Source organism: Jaculus jaculus, chromosome 18 (assembly GCF_020740685.1).
Source record: "Jaculus jaculus isolate mJacJac1 chromosome 18, mJacJac1.mat.Y.cur, whole genome shotgun sequence".
Classification (NCBI taxonomy): Eukaryota; Metazoa; Chordata; class Mammalia; order Rodentia; family Dipodidae; genus Jaculus; species Jaculus jaculus.
This window is the reverse complement of record NC_059119.1, coordinates 55,431,960-55,455,113: the sequence shown is the minus strand read 5'-3', so window position 1 is coordinate 55,455,113 and position 23,154 is coordinate 55,431,960. Positions and strand designations below refer to the sequence as shown.

The following is a 23,154-nucleotide window of genomic DNA, read 5'->3' as shown; positions in this document are numbered from 1 at the left end:
TAACTTTAGTGCATGGGTAAAAATGTAGGACTCTTGCAGCAACTAAAACGCTTGTTTTGGTCTGTCTTGCATAGTAACAAGAGATGAAACGTGAGAAGACAGTGTGGACTAATGGATAGAGTGTTGGACAGGAGGTCAGGAACTTCTGTTCTTTTCTATTCCCAGCCTGCTACTGGGTTGCTATGTAAACTCAGATCAGCCAGCTACCCTCTCCGCCCCTTATGTTTTCCATCTGTAAAAAACGTAGGTAGAGACGTTTTGTACTTGGCTGCCTCACAGAGATACAGCGAGAATCAGCCTCCTTTGAAGAAGTGCATTGCATCTTTTGATTGAAAAGACGCTACGTAAATTTGCCAGGATCCCTGTTTCCTTTGGCAACACTCTTCCCTCTGCCTGGCATTATGTAACCTTCCCTTATCGATGTGCCACAGGGCAGGTACCGTTGAGCAAGCTTCGTAGTCCACAGAAAGGAACACTCTGGAAGTCTGCGTTTGAATCTTGGGTCCACCACTCACTCCTGCAATCACCTTGGGCGAGTGAATGACCTTGATTTCCTCATGTGCTCCGTGGGGATAATAGTGACACACTGCCCCCCGCCCCCATGGAGTGGGATAAAACTTCAAGGCATCTCCAAATAACACCGTAACATGATGCATACGAACAGAACGCTTCATGCCCTGTTCCTGCCCAGAGCGCGCGTGTCCATCATCAGCACGTGGGGAGAGAAGATCTACCCTTTGTTCTTGAATTCTTCCCGCGTGGCAGTCTACCCTTTCTCCGGAATGCCTGTGTCTCCCTCTGTCACTCCCACATGTCCCAGGATTGACTCTTACTCGCTGTTATCCATCATATCACCTGTCGTAAGTGAGGGAGGATCACGTAAAAGATAAAAAAGAGTCCCAGATGTTTTCAACTGCTCTCAGAAGCACCTCACTCATGTGCTTTTGACAACGATGACCTTCAGGTAAGTATTGCAGGAGGGCAGCAAAAGAGACACAACAGCTGAACTACAAAGTGTCTGGGATGGGCTGGAGAGATGGCTTAGCGGTTAAGCGCTTGCCTGTGAAGCCTAAGGACCCCGGTTCGAGGCTCGGTTCCCCAGGTCCCACGTTAGCCAGATGCACAAGGGGGCGCACGCGTCTGGAGTTCGTTTGCAGAGGCTGGAAGCCCTGGCGCGCCCATTCTCTCTCCCTCTCTCTATCTGCGTCTTTCTGTCCCTCTCTGTCTCTCTCTCAAATAAATAAAAAAAAAAAAAAAAGTAATAACAAAGTGTCTGGGGTATGGCTCAGTGGTAGAGCACCAAGCCAAGTGCATGTGAGGCCTGGCTGCAGCCAGACACACAGAAGTGGAGCGGACTTGTCTTCAAAAATAGGAATAAAATATTTCTTGGGTTAATGACATTACAAGACTATAAAAGTTTAGGATTTGATGAAAAGTATTGATTCGATGTTTGTAACTTACTATAGTGTGGGATCTCAAAGATTGAATAGCATCTAAAAGGAAATCATATGTTTCATTGATTTTTTTCTTCTTCTTCTTCTCCTTCTCATTTTATTATTAGAACCAACCTACATCACCATTGATCCGCCTGCGTGTGGGGAGCTATCAAACTGCACTCTTGCAGAGAAGGACTGCATTTATGGCTTCAAACTTGATCACAATGGTTGCCGAACTTGTCAGTGCAAAAACCGTGAGTTTCAGAAGACCATTTCTTTCTTTCTTTCTTTCTTTTTTTCCTCTTGAAGCCTAATATGATCTTGTCAAAGTACATTATATGATTGAATATCTTTTCTACTCCTATTCAGACATTCCCATGACAACCTGGAAGGGGAGAACATATTAAATTTCAACACAAACAAATAGGCAGTCACCTAAAGAAAGAAAAAGAAAAAGCTGCCCCTTTTCTTCTGGTTTCCTTCCTTGTTTCGTTGTCTTCACAGAGGCCTTGATAGCCAGTTGTGGGGGAGGGGTGCAGCCCTGAGTGCCTTTGGAGGGCACCCTCCTAACCCCACAGGAGTACCAGGGTTACCCAGTGATAAGGAAATCACCACTCATCCGCTGTCCCAATCCACATATCCAGTCCGCATAGGGCAGCCATAGTCCTTTAAAAAAAAGGCTTCACTCTATTGAGCCTAGCTCTGAGTCTATGCAGTTCCAACCACGTTTCCAGGCCGTGACCTCTGAGACCACATGGGGCGCATTACATTTCTCTTACAGGGGGAAAAAAATAGGTCCTGCATGTTTGAAACTTTTCAAAAAATTTTTTGAATTCTCCTAATTCCTCTACCCCAAGAAGCAGTCAAAGCCCAATCTGCAGTCCCCAAGTTTCATGGCCTCTAGAGTGAGCTGTCTAGCATCTTCTGACACACAACGTCCATATTTACAGTGCGGCCCCGAAGCAAACAGAAGACTCCAGAATGCAGTCTGAGCCGGGCCTGGCTGCTGGGCTCCTGAGTCAGCATTAGCTCTGTCGCCCGCCCACCCACCGCAGACTAAGACTGACGTCATAGGCAGCCAGCATCACTAAAAGCTTTCACGGTAGCTTCTGTTACGTGATTCCCATCCAGTCTATTTGAACATTGCAGTTTTTTTGATCATATGCATGTAGGGGCCGATTTAAGAAGAAATTATTCTAATACTATAAGCCATTTTCCACCTAGTTGGAGGATTTTTGTTCATCTTGATAATGTGATCTTATTCTTTATGCCTCCCAGTTTATAACAAATAAGTACAGCTTGTGAACTCACTGAGCTAAAACACATTGAGTTGGACAGAAACAAGGATAGATCCCCGTTGCACTAGAGACCTTCCTGTAGTGACACTGTGTGCATACACGTCACTCCTCAGGTAGTGATGCCCGCCCCATTCCCCAAGGAGGTCCCAGTGCCTGAGCCCTGCTTTCTTGTCTGAACTCAGAATGCGTTGTGTTATGTTGCAGTGATCTGTTGCTGGGACCCTGTTTTCAAAATAAACCAAAGCTTATTCCTCCTGAACTTAATTTTTGTTTTGTAGTTTTTAGAATCTTCTGTCCCTTTTTACTCTCCTTTATTTTTTTTTTAAATTTTTTAATTACTTATGTGCAAGAAGAGAGAAAGTGAAAATGGGCATGCCAGGACCTCTAGCCACTGCAAATGAACTCCATATGGATGCTCCACTTTGTGCATCTGGCTTAGGTGGTAACTGGGGAATTGAACCCTGGTCCACTAGGCTTTGCAGGCAAGTGCCTTAATGGCTTAGCCATCTTTCCAGCCCCTCTGTCCCTTCTGAATTGGCATTTAAACTATCTGGAATCTCTTCTTATCATCACTGATCTCCCCCAAACATTGACAGTGATTATCGTATTAGCAAATTCTCTATGGGCCTCTTAGGTAATTATCCTGAACTCAGAGGCTTGGATTGACTTAATGTACATAGATGTACATTTCCTGATTTATTTATTTATTTATTTTGGTTTTTCAAGTCAGGGTCTCACTCTAGTCCAGGCTGACCTGGAATTCACTCGGTAGTCTCAGGGTGGCCTCGAGCTCATGGCGATCCTCCTACCTCTGCCTCCCTAGTGCTGGGATTAAAGGCGTGCACCACCACGCCCGGCTTCCTGATTTGTATATCGGTTATCTTAGGCTCAACACTTTTCTTAGCTATAATCATTCAACATTTTCTCTTGTAAGAATATTTTTAATGAAAAGAAAATACAAAGTAGGAGCTGAGGGAAGGTATGTGTGTGCAGTTCCTTGTTTGCCTTACCTGACATACAGTGCATAGCACTGGAGTTTATAAAAGTGTCATGCTTGTGGCTATTGCCATCTCTGAATCTCAGGTGAGCCTCTTCCTGTGGGAGGCTGTCTGCCTCCTGTGCAGGGAAGAAGCGTCTCTGTTCTGCCCCCTCCTGCCTTGTAGACCTCCATCTAGAAAGCCACACTCGCAGAATGACCTTGGCAGCCACAGTTGTTTACATGCAGTGCCAGCCTTATCTTTTTAACACCAAGCTAGTTGGTAGTTGTGTTCTGAAGTGTTCACATTTTGGTCCTCCTGATGCCTCTCATGATCTACACATTCTTCCTTCATACGAGATCTTACCTAAATTCTTTTCTGAACTTCTAAAAAGCCCAAAAATAGATTTCCCAATCACCTTACTTACCTTCACTCAGGCTTTGCTATAATAAAATTTAAAGCACCCGGCCATCATGTGAGGCGCCTGTCACTTCACGAAGTACTTTCTTCCTTAAATCTGGAGAAGCCATTGCCCTCATGTGACATGGAATCAAGTATAAGGGGACCACCTGTCTTTTGCACGCTGAGGCTCTTCAGGAGTACCTCCCACTACATGCTGCCTTGACTTTTTAAAAACATGGTTATTTTTTAATATTTTTATTATTTATTTATTTATTTGAGAGAGAGGGAAGGAGTGAATAGGTGCACCAGGGCCTCCAGCCACTGTAAACAAATTAAACGCATGCACCACCTTGTGGGTACTAGGCTTATGTGGGGACTGGGGAATTGAACCTGGGCCCTTAGGCTTCACAGGCAAGCACCTTAACCACTAAGCCATCTCCCCAGCCCTGCCTTCACTTTTGAGTTAGCGTTGCATTTTGTTATCATCCTAACAGCGATAGTTTTCTGTTCCCCATTTTGCCAGTTATTTTATTTATTTATTTATTTATTTATTTATTTGCAGAATAAAATTCAAGCATTGCCTTCCTCACAATCCCAACTTCCTACTTCAAATTTCATACTGTTCACAATTCCATGTTAACTCAAGTAGGTCTATACTTGCTTCATTATGTCGTGGTGCATGCTTATCTTACCTTGACATTTTCATAACTTTTTATTGACAACATCTGTGCCTACACACAATGTACCCTGGTCCTAATCCACTCCCGCCACCTCCCGTCCCCATCCTGGGTCTCCTCCCATGGGACCCTGTCTTCGTTCCAGCCGTTCGATTTTTATCTCCTCCACCGAATTACGCAGGTCTTGTGCGGGTCGTATCAGGAGCCGTGAGGTTATGAATGCCACGGCCACTTCGTGTCTGGAAGGCAGCTTTCTAAAATACTCCTCCTCATCCTTCGGCTCTTGCATTTCTTCCCTGAGCCTTGGAGGGTGTGGTGGAGATGTCTTTCAGTCTTGAGCATTCCGCCGTCACTTCTTGCCAGCACTTTGATAAGTTTTTTGTTGTTGGTGTTGTTTTTTCAAGGTAGGGTCTCACTCTAGCTCAGGCTGACCTGGAATTCACTATGTCGTCTCAGGGTGGCCTCGAACTCACAGTGATCCTCCTACCTCTGCCTCTTGAGTGCTGGGATTAAAGGCGTGCGCCACCACACCCAGCTTCACTTTGAGAAGTTTTAAGTCTCCGCAGAGATCACTGCCATTTGAAAAGGGAAGCTTCTCTAACTGAAAGTGGAGACAGTACTAATTAACATACGGACTTAAGCATAAATATCTGGAGGGCAGTTTGATGACCATAATCTACCCACTGAACCAAACAACAATATTAGCTCCCTGCACCCAGAGTTTACAACCTCACTAGTCATAGGTTTTCAGTCCCAAGCAGGAATTCCCTCCCATGGAGAAGGCATCAGATCCAATCACACAGAGCAGTTAGTTGGTTTTCCAGACAGGCCAGAACCGCACACACAGTTGGCACATCTGGCCTGACTGGCCAGCCCTGTAGCTTGCAAGGTCCACTCTTGGTGACTTTGTTCCCCACTAAGACGCTTACTCAACAGGGAGGAGCGCCCAGCCACCTTGACATTTTTATTCCCTGTATTTTCTTTTATACTCCATATTATTACCTCTTAAAATATTGTAGAAGGCTTCTCTATTAAATCAATATCTTCAGTAGTTTTCTCTTGACAATATTTCTGTTCTTTTTTTCAAGCTCAAAAATAATGTAATAACTGACTTAACAGAGGACAGTTAAACATCACTCCAGTTTCGGCTTGCTGGAGATGGCTTAAATATTTCAAAATAGTGGTTATACATTAATATGAATATTTCTCAAGCACATACATTTTTCTAGTCAGTTAACTAAGTTCATCCAAATACCTGAATATTTCTCAACATGGAGGAAAAGTATCTAAATGAGACACCACGTAGCTTTCTGTCATGTTGTGACATGTCTACTTTTTAAAAGAAGGTGTAAAAAAATCCCTCATGGTGCATACAACACGTGGTAATGTGATGCCATCAAACACCCATGAGTTAATATGTTAACTTTTAAACACGTGCATTATCTGTGGTGACATGCAATAGAAATAAAATCTATAATGAAATTGGAATTGTTTTATTTATGTATCTATTATCATTTATTTTATAAATTGTCACCAGTGGTTTGAGGTGACAGTTAAAACATACTCATTAAACAACTGTCATATAGTAACTCAGTCATTAGTTATTAGTAGTCACATGCCTGTTCTGCCCCAGGTCTACCAGACTCAACTGGATTGCAGAATTCCACGGCAGTATCGGACTCTCTTTTGAGTGTTGCTGTCAAAATATAGACGCATGTCATGATAGCCGTGAAATAACACAATCTCCACTTGTTGACCATGACCAAGGCCGCAGCCGAGCTGAGAACTTCAGGGAAGGATGGAGGCGGTCCTGCACCCGGGTCTGTTCGTCTGTGGGAGAAACCCATGCGCGTGTGTGTGTGTCTTCACAGGGGAAGAGCTGTGCTCAGGCCGTAAACGAGGCTGCGCCCTGGACTGCCCCTTTGGCTTCCTCACCGATGCCCACAACTGTGAGATCTGCCAGTGCCGCCCGCGGCCCAAGAAGTGCAGGCCCGTCATCTGTGACAAGCATTGTCCACTTGGGTACCTGTACGTGTCTTTTGGTACTTGTTAAATTCGGAGCACATGTGGTTAAATATGCAACTCACTGAAGTGGCCAGAACCACCTCATTTGCTGATCTGTGTACGTGTTTGAGTGAAATCTGGGCATACGCTGTGGTCAGAGGTTTAGAAAGACAGGGAAGGGCTTGTGTGTCCGGAAACCACACTTGGCGTTCATTCTTACTCTTTCATGGAGACAGTAAGAGTATGCTGTCACTTTGTCCTTGGAGATGAAGCCCATCACTTACGTTTCTACATGGTTATTTTTTTAAAGGCAAATCCTTTTTAAAAAAATTTTTTTTGTTCATTTTTAATTTATTTATTTGAGAGTGACAGAGACAGAAAGAGGCAGAGAGAGAGAGAGAGAGAGAATGGGCGCGCCAGGGCTTCCAGCCACTACAAACGAACTCCAGATGTGTGCACCCCCTTGTGCATCTGGCTAACGTGGGTCCTGGAGAATAGAGCCTCGAACCGGGGACCTTAGGCTTCACAGGCAAGCGCTTAACCGCTAAGCCATCTCTCCAGCCCTCTAAGTAGTTTTTTATTGAGTCAAATCCCATGAAAAAGTAGATTATTCCAAGGGGGAAATAAACTCTTCACATTTGTTTCTTTGATCTGGAGTAGCACTTATTTCTACATTTGTAACTAGTTGGTCCCTTTTTCAAAAACACTTTTCAGAATCTTATGTCATCATTTTTTCCTTTGTTCTCTTCCTTTTACTCTGTCTTTCTGCCTTCCCCATTTGGCATGTCTGGATCACATTATAAGGGCCCTAAAACTAGCATCTTTTGTCCATTTTCTTTCAGTCATCTTGTTTATTGTTTCTCTTAAAAAATTGTATGTTAGGGCTCGATCTTAATTCCTATTTTAATTTGCTAACTAAGTTGGGAGTATCAGTGTTAAAATTTTCCTAAACAGGGCCGGGGAGATGACTTAGTGGGTGAAGGGCTTGCTGCTCAAGCCGGCGAGTCCCACGGTGCATGTACAAAAGTCAGGCGTGGTATTGTCCACCTGGAATCTCAGCACTGGGGAGGTGAAAGCAAGAGGAACCCTGAGACTTGATGGGTGACTAGTCTAGACATATCACTGAGTCTCTGGGTCATGGAGATACCCTGTCCAAAAAAAAAAAAAAAGTAAGATGTGAGAGTGATTTACTAAGACATCCAACATCAACCACTGGCTTTCCATAAGTTCATATACGTATATGTAAGTACACCCATGCACACACGTGAGCACTTACATACACATGCTCACCATCCACATGTATCCATGAAAAACATGCCCCAAATAAACATTAATCATCACAGTTCTTTTTAAAGCATTTTTATTGATTTATTTGTGAGAGAGAGAGAGAGGGAGTGAGACAGAGAATGAGGCAGATGGAATGAGAATGGATGGGTGCACCAGGGCCTCTAGCCACTGCAAACAAACTCCAGATGCATGTGCCACCATGTGCATCTGGCTTACGTGGATCCTGGGGAACCAAACCTGGGTTCTTTGGCTTTGCAGGCAAATGCCGTAACCACTAAGCCATCTCTCCAGCCCTAATCATAATAATTCTTAATCCTAAAATATGAATGTGATACCAATCAGACTATAATCATTTTGTCACTTGACTACTAAGGTCAAATAAAGTAATGGCAATGCTTTTAATTTATCCTACATGCCTAGTTAATACCTCATAGATGGAGGATTTTAAAACCAATATTCTTTTCCACCTAGACCTAATAAGGTAGATAGTTTACTGGACACACAGCCTTTAGGACTTCTTAAGGCTTTTATTCTTTTCTAAAAAATATATGCATTTTATTTTTATCTATATATGAGTAAGGGGGGGAGGAGAATGAGTGAGCCCAGGCCTCTAGCCACTGCAAACAAAGTCCAAACGCATGTGCTACCATGTTTATCTGGGTTGCATGGGTCCTGGAGAATTGAACCTGGGTCCTTAAGCTTTGCAGGCAATTGCTTGAACCACTAAGGCATCTCTCCAGCCTAAGTCTTTTATTCTTCACCCACATTTATGTATCCTTCTCAGATCTACAAGTCCTTAAATTCTCCCAGTCTTCTACAAATTTCAGTAGATACATTAAACTTTTATTACCATCAGAATTTCTCAGAGATGTTGGCTGTGTGAGGAAGTCCACAGCCCTAGCAACAACAACAAAAGAGACCTTTGCCCCTCATGCCAATCTCCCAACCTGAACCAGTGACATATATCATTTACCTTATTCGTGAGGCTAAACACTCATCTTGTATATGGTTGTATCACTGTGCCAGTTAAAGCCACAATTTGTCACTGGGGTTCTTAGGGCCGTCTCCCAGAAATACATAAGTGCTAAGGCAATTGTAAACCTTGGTCGTGGGTAGTGGTGGTCTTGGCCACAGGGAACTGATGAAATACCACCCAGGGGTTTTGAGAGCAGAAGTTTAAATAATTCAGTTAACAGTGACATCCCATCATTGACCCATGGACATCATTTGAGACTGTGATTTCCTGACCTCTGGCAAAATTTTAATTACCCAGGAAGAATAAGCACGGCTGTGACATCTGTCGCTGTAAGAAATGTCCAGAACTACCCTGCAGTAAGATCTGCCCCCTGGGCTTCCGTCAGGACACTCAGGGATGTATGATCTGCAAGTGTAGAGGTGAGTGTGAGCCCCTCCTCAGAGCAGCATGGAAAGAAAGCAGGGTGCCCTATAAGTGTGAGCCCCTCCTCAGAGCTCCCTGGAAACAGTAGGATGCCCTATAAGTGTGAGTCCCCCCTCAGAGCGGCATGGACACAGAGCAGGACGTCCTGTGAGTGTGAGTCCCTCCTCAGAGCAGCATGGACACAGAATAGGACGTCCTATAAATGAAATGGCTTAAAGTGATTGCTCCCTCCTCGAAAAGAAAACAAGTGTCACTCTCTTGGGACCCTCCCGCAGCAGCATTTCCTTCGTCTGTCTCTTAAGTGCAGTAAATAAGTTCAGAGCAGATTTTACAGCCAGCAGGCTGATGGATAAGCGTTTGGCCAAATCGTCATCTCCTAGCTCGTCACTTGGAGGTGTCCCGGGAACGTTCAGCCTAAAGCTAGTTTCCCTCTGTGTCCATCAGGAAGAGGCTTCTGTGTTCAGCAGTGGGCCTGGACAGCTGGTACTGGCCATGAGGCCCCCTTTCACCGCTGGCCGCTGGCCGTGGGGTTTATGTGCTGTACTTGAATATCCTTGAGCCTGGGCAATGCACAAGTGTTTTTAAAAGAAACATGGTTTACTCGTACAAAACTGATCAGTTTTGAGAGGTCGTTAATGCCCTGGAAGTGTTTTTGTGGGTGTGAAACAAATGCTGAGGATTGGAATTGGTCCCTCTTACTGTAGTATTACTATTAAGTCTACTTAGCCAGGCGTGGTTGCACCCGCCTTTAAACTGCCTTTAATGGCAGGAGGATTGCCATGAGTTGGAGGCCACCCCTGAGACTACCTAGTGGAATCCAAGTCAACCTGAGCTAGAGTGAGACCCTCCCTCGAAAAACCAGGAAAAAAAATTTATAATAATTAAGTCCACTTAATGTATCATGTCATGTTCATGCCCTAATTTTATATACTTGTATCTATCAATAAACATTGTGAGACTTGAAAAAAAATACTTTTAAAGGTGTGCCCAGCTGAAAGTCTTCTCAGAAGTCCAGTATTTCCTGACAACAGGTTTCCATGAAAGTGTAGACTTAGGTGGGAAGCACGTGTCTGAGCAGAGCTGTGTATGTAGGCACAGGTCCTGGGCGTGCCCCCCTGTCTGAGACTCTGCTAGCTCTGCTAGCATTCCTAGAGGTACTGAGTGGGCATCCAGAATGCCACTTCAGGCCGAACCTCAGCCCCAAGCCCCAGCTGCCCATCCCAGTTCATTGTAGTGGTCAACATGATATACCCATTAAACAGCACACAATCCTCAGTGTGTCGTCAGAGTTCTTTCACGGTTAGACAGTCACTGCTCTTGTGTTTCCAAGGGTGCTTGGCAAACAGAAATATAGTCAGTCCCTTCAGTTACATCGTCAATCAAAACCTGGTGGGTACAAGGGCCCCATCTCCATATTGGATGAAGCTTCTCGAATGATGAGTTACCCATATATAGACCAAGATGTAACATCCATCATAAAAGCAATGCCTAAAAGCCGGCCTTGGTGGCGCACGCCTTTAATCCCAGCGCTCGGGAGGCAGAGGTAGGAGGATCGCCGTGAGTTCGAGGCCACCTTGAGACTCCATAGTGAATTCCAGGTCAGCCTGGACTAGAGTGAAACCCTACCTCGAAAAAAGAAAGAAAAAAAAAAAAAAACATTGCCTGTGTGTCATGTACAGTACACAAAGTGAAATGAAAAGAGTTGTCAGCAATACCCCGTCCGTGGGAGATAGACGCATTTGTAAGCTCTTTACATTTTTCCCTTTTTGTTTTTTCCTTCATTTTCAACATTGAGGGGCCTGTTGATTTAAATGTCCTTCCCCGGTGTTCCCCACGTCTCTGACCATGACCATAGTCCTTTGTAGACATAGTTTTTGGTGGCCGGGCCCCGTGCCGCGTAAGAACCTACATGCTCTCTCCACGGTCCTCTGTAGCTGCTTTACCAGGTTGCCTTCTGTCTGTACAGAGATCCCTGCCTCCGCCGGGCCGCCTGTCCTGTCAGGCACATGTCTGTCCATGGATGGCCGTCATCACAAAAATGAGGAGAGCTGGCATGACGGGTGCCGGGAGTGCTATTGTCACAGTGGACGGGAAATGTGTGCCCTGATCACCTGCCCGGTGCCTGCCTGCGGCAACCCCACCATTCGTCCTGGACACTGCTGCCCGTCCTGTGCAGGTAAAAGCTGGCTGCCCTACTGTGTGCTCCAAGTGCGACCATCTCTGGCCCGGCGAGGCCTTGAACAGACCTGCAGCTCCAGCGGGGGTGTGTGTGGGGGGGAGGAATGCAAGGTTGATGTCTGGGGCGCTCGTTGGCTGTGTAGCATCTGTCGTCACCAGTCACGGACAGGATGGGTCAGAGGGTGTAAGCGATTAGCCGAAGACCATGGGAAGTTCCTACGCCGTGGAAACTTGGCTTCTCCATACTTCTGAATGGTTTAGCCGGTTATGTTGATCTTTGTGTGACTTTGGTAGAGGTTTGTGGGCTCGTGTGTAAAATCCCAGCTCCCCCGCTCTGAGCCGGTAGCGAAGATGGTCACTTCAGTTAATTTGAGAGAATTGATACTAGCTTTATTACACAGAAGCTTAACATTGATCAAGCAGTAGTTGAAAGGGAGAGAGAGTCACTGAGGTCAGTGGCTGTTGCTGTTTTTTTTTTTATGATTTTGTTTGCTGTTACTGTTTTTTTGTTTTGTTTTTTTAATTAACGAACATGTGCACTCTTGCCAAGTGGAGGAATTTAGAGTGGCCAAAAATCCAAAACATTTAAAAGTCACAACCATAATTGAGATGCTACTAGACCAGTAACAGTCACTATTGCCATAATACCTCTGATGAGCTCCGCAGGTCTCTGTGCAGACCACTTCTTTTCGTTTGGAAAACAGGCACGGGATGCCCTTACCCATGGTAAATATCCACTGGGAGAAGTGAAGCCTCGTGACCCGCATGTCTTGAAATGCATTGTCATCTTTGGGGCCGTGGTTACTTTTCCTCCGGCCCATCTAGGCCCCATAGATATACAAATGACACCCCTTCTGTACAAAGGCGTCAGAAACTGGGACCCTGGCTCCTTCTGCAGTAACACAGGCCCTGCCTGGCAGGGGACAGGGAACAGAGGCAGGACTGCTCCTTGTCCTCTGAGCCCGTACGCCTCGGTAACTGTCACAGTGGCCAGCAGCTCCCATACTCCCTTAGGTGACACATTATAGCACGCATTAAATGACTTGTTTGTTTTTCCTCCATAGCTCAGTTGGATGTTCTCTGTATCAAAACTCGTTCCTTTAAAGAAAAATAAAGCACCATATTTTGCTAATTAACATGCCTCCTTCATCACCAGCAGTTAGATGAGCTGGAACTCTGCGTGTAGAGAGGGAAAAGTCATCGGTTCCCAGGAGGCCCGTTACTGATGACAGCTGGTGTGTGTGATAGAGTAGGGACCTGCATTTGGCCAGAAATGCAGACACGGCTCAGAACAGAACTCAGCGGGGCCAGGGGTGTCTCTTTCTCTACTACAGAGATGTGGAAAGTTCTTAAACGCATAGTTCTTGTGAGAGCAGAAGACGCTCGTAGACCTGTGGTTATGGTTTCTCAAAAGCTTCCGTGGATCATCCCATTTGGGCTCTGTTGGCTAGAGACCCTGGGGCCCTTCTCAGAGAATTCTTTTTCACCTTGCCTGTGCAGGGGCCAACTGTTGTGCTCCTAGGGGGAGGCTCCTGCCTTTCATTCCCCTCCATCTCGCCAGCCTCTGTGTTTTGCCTTGGACTACATACATAGCGTGCTAAAGATATTAAAGAGGTATGACCCTGTAGGCACCAGGGCTTTCTTTTTTTGTTTGTTTATTTTTATTTATCTGTTTGAGAGCAACAGACAGAGAGAGAAAGAGGCAGGTAGAAAGAGAGAATGGGCGCACCAGGGCCTCCAGCCACTGCAAAGGAACTCCAGACGCATGCGCCCCCTTGTGCATCTGGCTAACGTGGGTCCTGGGGAATTGAGCCTCGAACCCGGATTCTTAGGCTTCACAGGCAAGCATTTAACCACTAAGCCATCTGTCCAGCCCAGGCACAGGGCTTTCTTGACTATCCCACAGTTGTCAGCATCTCAAAGGGTGACATCTGTCATTGCCCTCGGAGCCCGTTTTGAATGCCTTACAGGAGCCTTTTTCCAATCTCTTTGGGACCAATTGTTTTTTGTTTTTTCTCTATGCACCATAGCAAATGTGGTTTGATTTGGTCCCATCTTAGCTCTCATTCTCATCGCCTTCCTCTTGGTCATCCTTAGACTGGGAAGCTTGGTGCAGTTCAGTTTTCTAGATCATGTCTTGCTTGGTCATTCCTGCTCACCCCGAGATAGTCACCCTGCAAGTTAGTTCCTGGCCTGGCAGTCAGCCCACACTGCTTGATCCCATCACCACTGCCAACCCTCACGCTGCCTACTGCTGAGTAACAGCCCCTGGGTTCGGTGATTTTAGCTCTGAGCATCTCTCTACAAACAGGGTGGGTCTCCCAGGCCTTGGCATCTGCTGAGCTCCAGGCCTGATCCAGCCACACTGTCTCCAGACCCTCTCGGCAGGATTCACTACTGTCAACACCTCCTTGAAGCTCATCGCGGCTGGACTACGGGAATAGAGTTAATGACTTCCTACTCCTCATTTCCCTAGCGCCACTTCAGAAAAAACCCCAGTGCCTCTCCAGGCATCTCAACAGTAAATTCTCCGTCATTAGCACGTCACCAAAGGACCCAAGCCTCCCTCATTCTTGGAGAAAAAAATCAGATGTGCCACCCTCTCAACGTGTCCCTCTTTAATGGTCTCAGCTTAAGGTTTTCAGACTGCCGATTCTGTCGGGACGTTCCTGCTCTGTGGACTGACGTTGATGAGGTGTGGCCTGTTAACAGGAGGCCATATTTCTAAGCGTAAAAGTGCTTGGAATCCCAAGATAATGAAGTGGATAGGGCATCCATCATCTGGAAGTTTTGTTTAATCTAGAAGCATATCCTCTTTCCAAACAGCCATTGACTTTGGTTCAACCCCTTAACTGTGCTTCATGCTCCGAGCTTGTGTGTGAAATAGGGCGATCGTGCCTCCTCGCGATGTTGATGTGGGGAAGAGATGAAATGAAATGAATTTAGTGGGACGTGTTGAGCTTGGAAGTATCAGGCCATAGCTGAGAGCCCTTTCTTCCAGACAACTCCTGCACGTTCTGTCGGGGAATGCTCCAGCTGTTCCAGTAATTGAATTCTCGTGTGAAATCCTCTCCGGATTATTGACAGACTCGAGCCACTTGAACCTCACTTTGGCTGTGGTCTTGTCTTGTGAGGCCCAGACCGTACCCTCCTTTTCCTCTCCGTCCTCTCGCTAAGAACGGGGCAAGATGCTCTGCGGACGGTGCGGCTCGTGTCGCCCTTAAAGCAAACAACAGCGGCCTCCTCACGAGTTGGAAGAACCTCAGGGGGTGAATAATGCTCGTGTGTTTAACGTGTCACCTCCCCCCCCCCCCCGCAGATGACTTCGTGGTACAGAAGCCAGAGCTTAGCACGCCTACCATCTGCCACGCGCCCGGGGGAGAGTACTTTGTGGAGGGAGAGACCTGGGGCATGGACTCCTGCACCCAGTGCACCTGTCACAGCGGCCGCGTGCTGTGCGAGACGGAGGTGTGCCCACCGCTGCTGTGCCAGAGCCCCTCGCGCACCCAGGACTCCTGCTGCCCGCAATGTACAGGTAACTTACCCGGTGCCACACACAGCGTGTGCTCGGTCGACGGGATACAGCCCTGGGCATTGTCGGGGTGAGCCCTGGCCCAGTCCCGGGATCCCACACGGGAACTGCCGGCTGCCTGCTTCCTAAATTCATCCCCTTCTCTTGACTGCCTGTTGATGGAGTCGGTATGCATAACCCGTGAGGTGACTTTGAAGAAAAACAAAAAATAAAAGGTTCTTTTTCTTCTGCCGCTTTCCCCTTATCCCTGTATATTTGATCCCAACAATATAGGTCAATAGAGGCAGCCCCTCACGACTGAATTACTCCACATGACTTTGCTCATGTGGAAAGTTATCTTTGTCTCTGAGACATGTTAAAAAAAGTTATTAGTGGTGCTATGAATGAAATTCTTTGAAAAATGCAAAGATAAATGCATATTGATGCATAGTTTTCCTCCAAACCTATAGATGATTAAGAAGTTGAAGCTAAGCATATTAAGTGACTGGTACTGCAAAAATACAAAGGACACGACTGTTTCCCTCTTTTTAGCTCTCAGACCTAAGCAGGCAAATTCACTGTCAGGAAAGAGAATTTTATAATGAAAATTTTCTAGTATTTTAAACATGAACCGCTTGTTTTATAACTAAAATAGCAATTCTGCTTAACACTAGACTAATTCGCTTTCTCAGAAGATAATTTAACTTGATATTTCACATTACCTCGTTACCACAAGAAAATGATTGTATTCTGGTGGTGTTAAGGCTTCCCAGTTTTTCCAGTTGGTAGCCATGTATCTTGTGAACATACTCTTAAAGCATCTTTGCTCATCAAAACGTAAGCCTTCCTGTCTTACTGTTTTCTCTCAGCTGTCCAGATCTCATTCTGCCATTCCCCTCAGTGTGCTCCATGACTTAACGTCCCTCATGCTGGTGGTAGTTTTTGAGTTGTACCCCATGAACACGTAGGGCTAGCCACGTTGTCGGGATTGCCATTATAGCTTTCAGCCAACGCAGCATCATCTTAGGACAGAAGTTTGGTATAAATAATGCCCACATTAATCCGACAGACCTAATTAGTTCAAAAATCTTCTCGAGTACAAGCAGAGTTGTCTTACTGTATGAAATGCGCAGAAAACGCACGCCATCTTCCCCTTATATCCTTACCACGATCACCACTTTACACAAATGCAAACCCTGCTGGTGGTTCTTCGTTAACAAAGAGCCGTGACTATTCACGTCCTCACGGTGGTGAGTTCAGCGGTGGCAGGGAGCTTGTATCTATAGCTGATCATCCTACAGATGTTGCGGAATGACTGGATTGAGCCCTGGAGATCCTGAGGTTAATGAAATCAGAAAGAACTTCTGTCCTGGGGAGCAGTAGCCTAAAAATGAAGAGCCGAACACTTCGGTGTTCCACATTAGGAAACTAACGAAGCAGTGGGAGGAACTCTGAGAGGGAGCGTGTGTGGCCTGGGGAGCTTTGTGTTGAGTGTCGTTCAGCTAGGATCCGAGTGAGCCCAGGAATGGTTGTGGGCAAGACTTCGTTCCAGGACCACAAGCCCAGATGCACTGATGGGATGCTTAACGGGACTCAGGTTCAGCGCGAGGTGAGGAAAACTCGATGAGGACGGGTCCCTTGAGAACGGCAAGGTGTGGATTTAGACGGGGTGCCTCACAGTGAGAGTGCACAGATGCAGAATCCCACAGTGCCTGTCTTGTGGGGCGAGGTGCAGCTTTCCACTTCACTAGCTGAGGATCTGGACAAACACCCTGTGGTGCTCGGCCTTAACTTATCCTTTATAGACTTAGGCCAGGTGGCCATGTTTTTTCTCTCCATTTATCTCAAAATATATTTCAGTGTTATGCCTCATCTTAAACATTAGGACTTTTTTGCTTTATATATCAGTATTCCAAAGGTTACTTTTAAATGTGTGAATCAGAACATAGCTAGAATTGTCTAGATGTTAAAACGAGCTACCCACCCCATAGCGGATCTTTCTGGGTTTTTCCATCCATAGTGATGCTGCAGCAATAAAAATATTGTTTTTCTTATTATTAAACGTCAAGATAATCAGGGTTTTGTTTTTCTTTTAACATCACAGTAAATTTCAAGAGCAGCATTGAGCCAGGCATGGTGGCGCATGCCTTTAATCCCAGCAACTCAGGAGGCAGAGGTAGGGGGATCACCATGAATTTGAGGCCACCCCGAGACTACATAGTCCAGGTCAGCCTGGGCTAGAGTGAAACCCTCGGTTGAAAAACAAATAAATAAGAGTAACAGTGATATGTGGTGCGCTATACATCTAGAAAAATACCATCTTTGATCTTAGGCTGCGTGTGGAAGTGATGATAGATAGATACACAGACACATAGATAGAAGATTCCATCTATTATACACCTGCTGTTCCCTCTGCCCTTCCTGTGGCTGGCATAGAGCATGGGATTCCACAGAAGAAAGAATAGGCACATGCCAGTGTGTTAAGTCTCCAAAGCAAAAATGAGAGAGCTGGGTATGGTGGCTCACACGTGTCATCTCAGGACTTGGGCGGCCAAGGCAGGAAAACTAAGATGAGTTTGAGGCGGCCTAGGCTGTCTGACGGAGCAAAAAGGGAAGGAGAGAAAGTGTGAAGAAAGAATAGAATTATATTTGTGTCTTTTCTCTTCCTTCACATACGTCTCTCATATCTTATTGCCTGGGACTGAGCTCCACTATCTAGAGGCCTCGTGAAGACGCCGGGATGTCTAGATAGCAGAACTCACGGCTTGGGTACTGCTGCCCTCCCCGCTTCACCTGCTCATTGTCTAGACACAAAGGTGGGCATTGCTTGCAAGAGCTAAGCTCACGTAGCCCTCCGGAGCCTTGGGATTTTCCAGGCCTCAGATGGATCAGTGCGAGTGACGCTTCCAGCCAGAGCGAAAGTTAGCCGTGGCCGGTCTCTTAAAGAAGAAATTCTTAAGCAGAGATAACGGGCCTCCCAAAGCCTGCCAAGGAAATCATGCCGTCTTCCCACCTTTGATCTCCTGAATATGATGAGATGGAAGGAACTACCCACAGAACTGCACCCACAGTGAACTGGAAATAGTCAAGTCCCCCGCTGCGCCCGCTCCGTCCTCTGCCCTGAGGAGGGGGTCCGTGCCAGAGAGGCTGTGCCCTCCCATCCAGTGTGTTGGCTGCAGTGTGCGCTCATGAGGCACACGGAAGTTAGACGTGACATTTAGCAGTCCTCCGTTACGTGATAACTGCATGTCTGTCTCCGTTATTTCTGTCCCGTGGCTGAGAATAGCAGAGTTCATGAAGCTAATTCAGAGAGGAACTCGGGCTAACTCTCCTTGACCATGCAGCCAGCCATTGAGAAAAATTTAAAAAAAAAAAAAAAAAGAAGAAGAAGGGTCATCCTAGGAAAATACTTAGCACAAGTGCCGTGGTTGTTTTTTAGACTCTTTGAGTGCTGAGGGTGGTTGAAAGTGAAGTGTTTTCTCTCATTAGAGACAGTGACATTCCTTCTAACCTCACTGACTTGTGTTTCCTTCCTCAAAACTCAGATTTCCACCTGAGATTATAGTTCTCATTGATTTCTGTAGGTACTGACTCCCAGCAAAATAACTGAGGTTTGTTTTTTTGTTTTTTTTTTTTTTTTTTTTTTTTTTTTTTTTTTGGTGACATAGAAAGTTTTGAGTTGGGAGCTAGAGAAATGTCTTAGCGGTTAAGGCATTTGCCTGCAAAACCAAAGGACCTCGATTCGACTCCCCAGGACCCACGTAAGCCAGATGCATAGGGGGCGCATGCGTCTGGAGTTCGTTTGCAGTGGCTGGAGGCTCTGGCGCACCCATTCTCTCCCCCTCTCTCTCTCTCTCTCTCTCTCTCTCTCTCTCTCTCTCTCTCTCTCTCATCTGCCTTTCTCTCTTATCTGTTGCTCTCAAATAAATAAATAAATAAATAAACTAAAAAATTCAAGATCCTGGCAGAATCAGACGTCCTGATTTATGACTGGACCTTTTTTTCAATTTTATGATGATGATGATGATTATTAACAACATATTTTGTATGGATACGTCATGTGTTGGTACCCTCTTTTCCCTCATCCCTGCCCCCATTCCATTGGGGGGCGCTCCTCAGTGGGGTTTCAGGTATTCCCTGTGGGGTTCTGGTTTAGGCATTGTGGGAGCAGCAGGCAGTTATTTTTTGGCGGGGGAGATGGACTTTATTTTTTAAGGTGACACCCAGAGCCTTAGAGACTAGGAGTGCCTTTGTTAGCCTGAGGGATGTTTAACTGTGTGGCATGGCCGATGGCCTGCGACATCATCTTCGCTGACCTGTGTGTTCACTTTTCCAGATGAACCGCTTCAGCCCTCTGCATCCCATAATGACAGCGTGCCTAGTTACTGCAAAAATGATGAAGGGGATATATTCCTGGCAGCTGAGTCCTGGAAGCCTGACGTCTGCACCAGCTGCGTGTGCATGGACAGCGTAATTAGCTGTTACTCCGAGTCTTGCCCTTCCGTGGCCTGCGAGAGACCTGTTTTGAGAAAAGGCCAGTGCTGTCCCTACTGCCTAGGTAAGATCAATAAAACAAAAAATCCTTTCATCTCTACTGGCGGCCACGAAACTGGCATTGACAGCCATTTGCCTGGGTCCGTTATTATTTTTAAAATTGGTTTTTCTGGTTGCTGTGCTTCCCAGGCCCAGTGTAGGAACACGAGGTAGGGAAAGATTGGGAAGATGGGCTTCTAGGAAGGAACACGTGGAGAATTCATCAATGTGTCCGGCATGTGGGCATTGCAACACTGGGATCTCACCGAAGCTCTCTGCACTGGATTCTTTTCAATCGTGATTTTTTTTCCCCTGCCATTCCCCATCTTAGAGTACGTTCAGTATATAAAACTTGTTCTCCCTTGGGATCAGCTAAGTATGTAATGCTCATTTAATCTCCTTGCTTGTTCCTGTCTTGTGACAACTAATTGGTCTTATTTAAGCCACTTGGTTGCCCATGGGGAGAGCCTAAACACAGAGTGGGACCTCGGTGAGTGATAGAGCCCTCTCCTTCTGGTGTCCCATGCCGACACGTCTTCTGAGCAGAGGACGTACAAATATTATTCTCTCATATCCATACCAAACTGGCCCTGTGGACGTGGGCCAGATGCTGCTCTGGGGACCAGAAGGAGAGGCTGGGACAGCTGGCAGCCCTAATCAAGGACAGTTCTGCTCCCAAGACTCTCACTGTCTTTATTGCTTTTGCATCCTGAAGTCAAATGAGAAACGTGACAGATCTCTGTCCCATCCTGAACCCATAATCCGAGTAGCGGATGTTACTAGTTGCTGGTGCTGCGTGACACGAATCATTGCAAATGTTCTAAGCAGTACCTGGAGAGGAGGCGAGAACTTGCGGCCACAGAACAGTAGCTGTTCTTAGGAATTTTACAGAGCTGGATTTTCTCGTGTAAAGACTATCAAGATAAAAAAAATTGCAAAAGTTGGATGCTGTCCTGTAGAGTGACCCTCTATATAATTTCTCCTTTGAGCTATGATGCCTTTGAGACTAAAATCGCAGCTATGCACTGTGACAACCGAGTGTCTACAGCAAACAGGACCTGTGGGAAATCGGAGACTGGGGTGTGGGGGTTCCTAAATGGAACTAAAAATACATCAAGACATCCGTCCCCGCGCTGCTTTCTTCATGGCGCTGTCTTTGGTAAAAAGGTGGCGGGGGGCGGGGGTGGGGGGGAGGAATAGACAGCAGTGCCCCATTTTCCTATCAGGACTTCACTAGTACAAGAGGAAGAACTCAGGTTCTGGCTCAGTGGGTAAAATGCTAGCTGCGCAAGTATGAGGCCTTGAGTTCAGATAAAAGCAGGGCCTGGCAGAGACAAGAAGATCTATAGGGCTTACTGGCTATCTGACCTAGCTGATCAGCGAGTTCCAGGTCCAGCCAGGGATCCTGTCTCAAAGACCAAGGCACCGAGTGCGTGACGAAGGCATGTGGTATTGGCCTCCGCGTGCCCTGCACACACTGATGTGCACACACATACACAAAAGGGGAGAACTGGTGCACGGATCACCCTGGAATGCCTATCCAGGGCCCAGGAGGCCTACGAATTCCACGTTGCCTTCGTAGGGAAGATCTAGCCACAAAACTCTCTCTTGTGTTAAAAAAAATTCTCAGATGAGCTGGGCGTGGTGGCGGCGGCGCACGCCTTTAATCCCAGCTCTCGGGAGGCAGAGGTAGGTGGATCGCTGTGAGTTCGAGGTCAGCCTGAGCTAGAGCAAGACCCTATCTCAGCAAAAAAAAAAACAAATAAATAAATAAATAAAATTCTCAGATGACTTTGCTCAGCCAAAAGTTCCTGGTGTGTTTTGTGGCTTAAAACGGTAAATTTTGTAATTAGGCAGCTACTCCAGTTAAAAGTCATTCCCATGTGGTGATGGTAAATCACTTTTCTTTTTCACAAATAAAACTTTCCAGAAGTATGCAAAGAAAACTTAAAAGCTATGTCCATCTGCCTTTTTCTTGCCTCATAATTCAGATCCCTTGATCACTTCTACCGTGTGTTGCTTGTTAGTGTGGGGAGGAAAGACCAGTTTGACCGAAATTTCTAATTTTAGGTTAGAGTACAAGACTTTCACTAAGTTGTGGTTCATTGAAGTTCATGTTTTGGCCCTTGGCCCTCAGCAGCGACCCTCCACTCGCTGCCCGCGGCTGTGTGAGCTCCGGGTCCTGTTAGCCTGCTCCGGGACGCCTGGGGGATTTAACCGTTAGGGAATGGCAGCCCATGCTCTGTCCATCTTAAACTCCCTACCTGTCGGTATGTCATTGAGATTAGCACTGAGGCCCTGGTGTGAGTCATCTTCTCCTCGTTGCTGGGATAAAATGCCCGACCAAAAAAAAAAATCATCTTAAGGGAGGAGGGTTAATTTCATCATACAGTCCATTGTAACGGGATGGCTAAAGGATCTACAGGCAGGCAGCTAGCCGCCTTCAGTCTGCAGTGAGAAAGCCCAGTGGTGAGCGATGGGCTCACCCAGCTCTCTCCCCTCTATACAGTCCTGAGCACCTGCCCGTGGAGGGATGCCAGTCATAGTTACGGCGGGTCACCCCTCCGCAACTGACCTTGTCAAGATAGTCCATCCTAGGCCTGTGCACAGACTCGCCTTGATAATCCCCACAGGGGGCTCTTAGTAAATGGACGGTGTAAACCAGCTCGCCCTTCCTATCTATCTGTAGCCTGCTTGTTTCTAAGTAGTGTTTAGCTTACTCCCCTTCTCCTTTTAATTTAAAAATATTTTTTTTATTGACAGCTTCCATACTTACAGGCAATAAACCATGAGATTTCCCTCCCCTCCCCCACTTTCCCCTTCACAAATCCACACTCCATAATATCCCCTCCCTCTCTCCATGAGTCTGTCTTTGATTTTGATGTCACCATCTTTTCCTCCTATTCTGACTGTCTTTATGAGGCAGTGAAAGGTCATGGATTTAAAGGCCAGTGTATGTCTGGATGGTTGCATTGTAAGGAGTCCTACCTTTCCTTTGGCTCTTACATTCTTTCCACCACCTCTTCTGCAATGAACCCTGAGCCTTGGAAGGTGTGATAGAGATGTTTCAGTGCTGAATATTCCTCCATAACGTCTTCTCAGCACTATGTTGCCTTTTGGATCATCCCAGTGGTCACCATGACTGGTGAAGCTTCTCTAACCAGAACTGACAGTAGCATTAATATATGGGCAAGAACATTAAGTAAAGCGCTTACAGGACAGTTGGGTGGGCATAATATATGCATTTAGCCAGAAAAGAGCAGGCATTACACTCCTAATACTCATGACCTCCCCCACCATAGGCTTTTGATTAGGTTCTCAGTAGCAGGCATGTATTCCTTCCCATAGAGTGGCTCTCCAATCCAATTAGAGCAAACTTGGTTTCCCCCATAACAGACATGCCACTATTGCACCCACTGGCTCACTGGGCTGTCTGGCCTAACTTGAGGCTT

General features: G+C 46.2%; 1 protein-coding gene across 1 annotated transcript in view; it reads left to right on the top strand.

The window, feature by feature from the left end:
* Window positions 1–23,154, top strand: part of Crim1 (cysteine rich transmembrane BMP regulator 1) — a 208,539-nt gene that overhangs the window by 156,687 nt on the left and 28,698 nt on the right. The window contains exons 8-13 of the mRNA XM_004660099.3: window positions 1,562–1,690; window positions 6,662–6,818; window positions 9,355–9,476; window positions 11,447–11,656; window positions 14,978–15,193; window positions 19,506–19,727. Of these exons, the coding sequence (XP_004660156.2) occupies window positions 1,562–1,690; window positions 6,662–6,818; window positions 9,355–9,476; window positions 11,447–11,656; window positions 14,978–15,193; window positions 19,506–19,727 (1,056 nt within the window). The remainder of the gene's footprint in view (window positions 1–1,561; window positions 1,691–6,661; window positions 6,819–9,354; window positions 9,477–11,446; window positions 11,657–14,977; window positions 15,194–19,505; window positions 19,728–23,154) is intronic.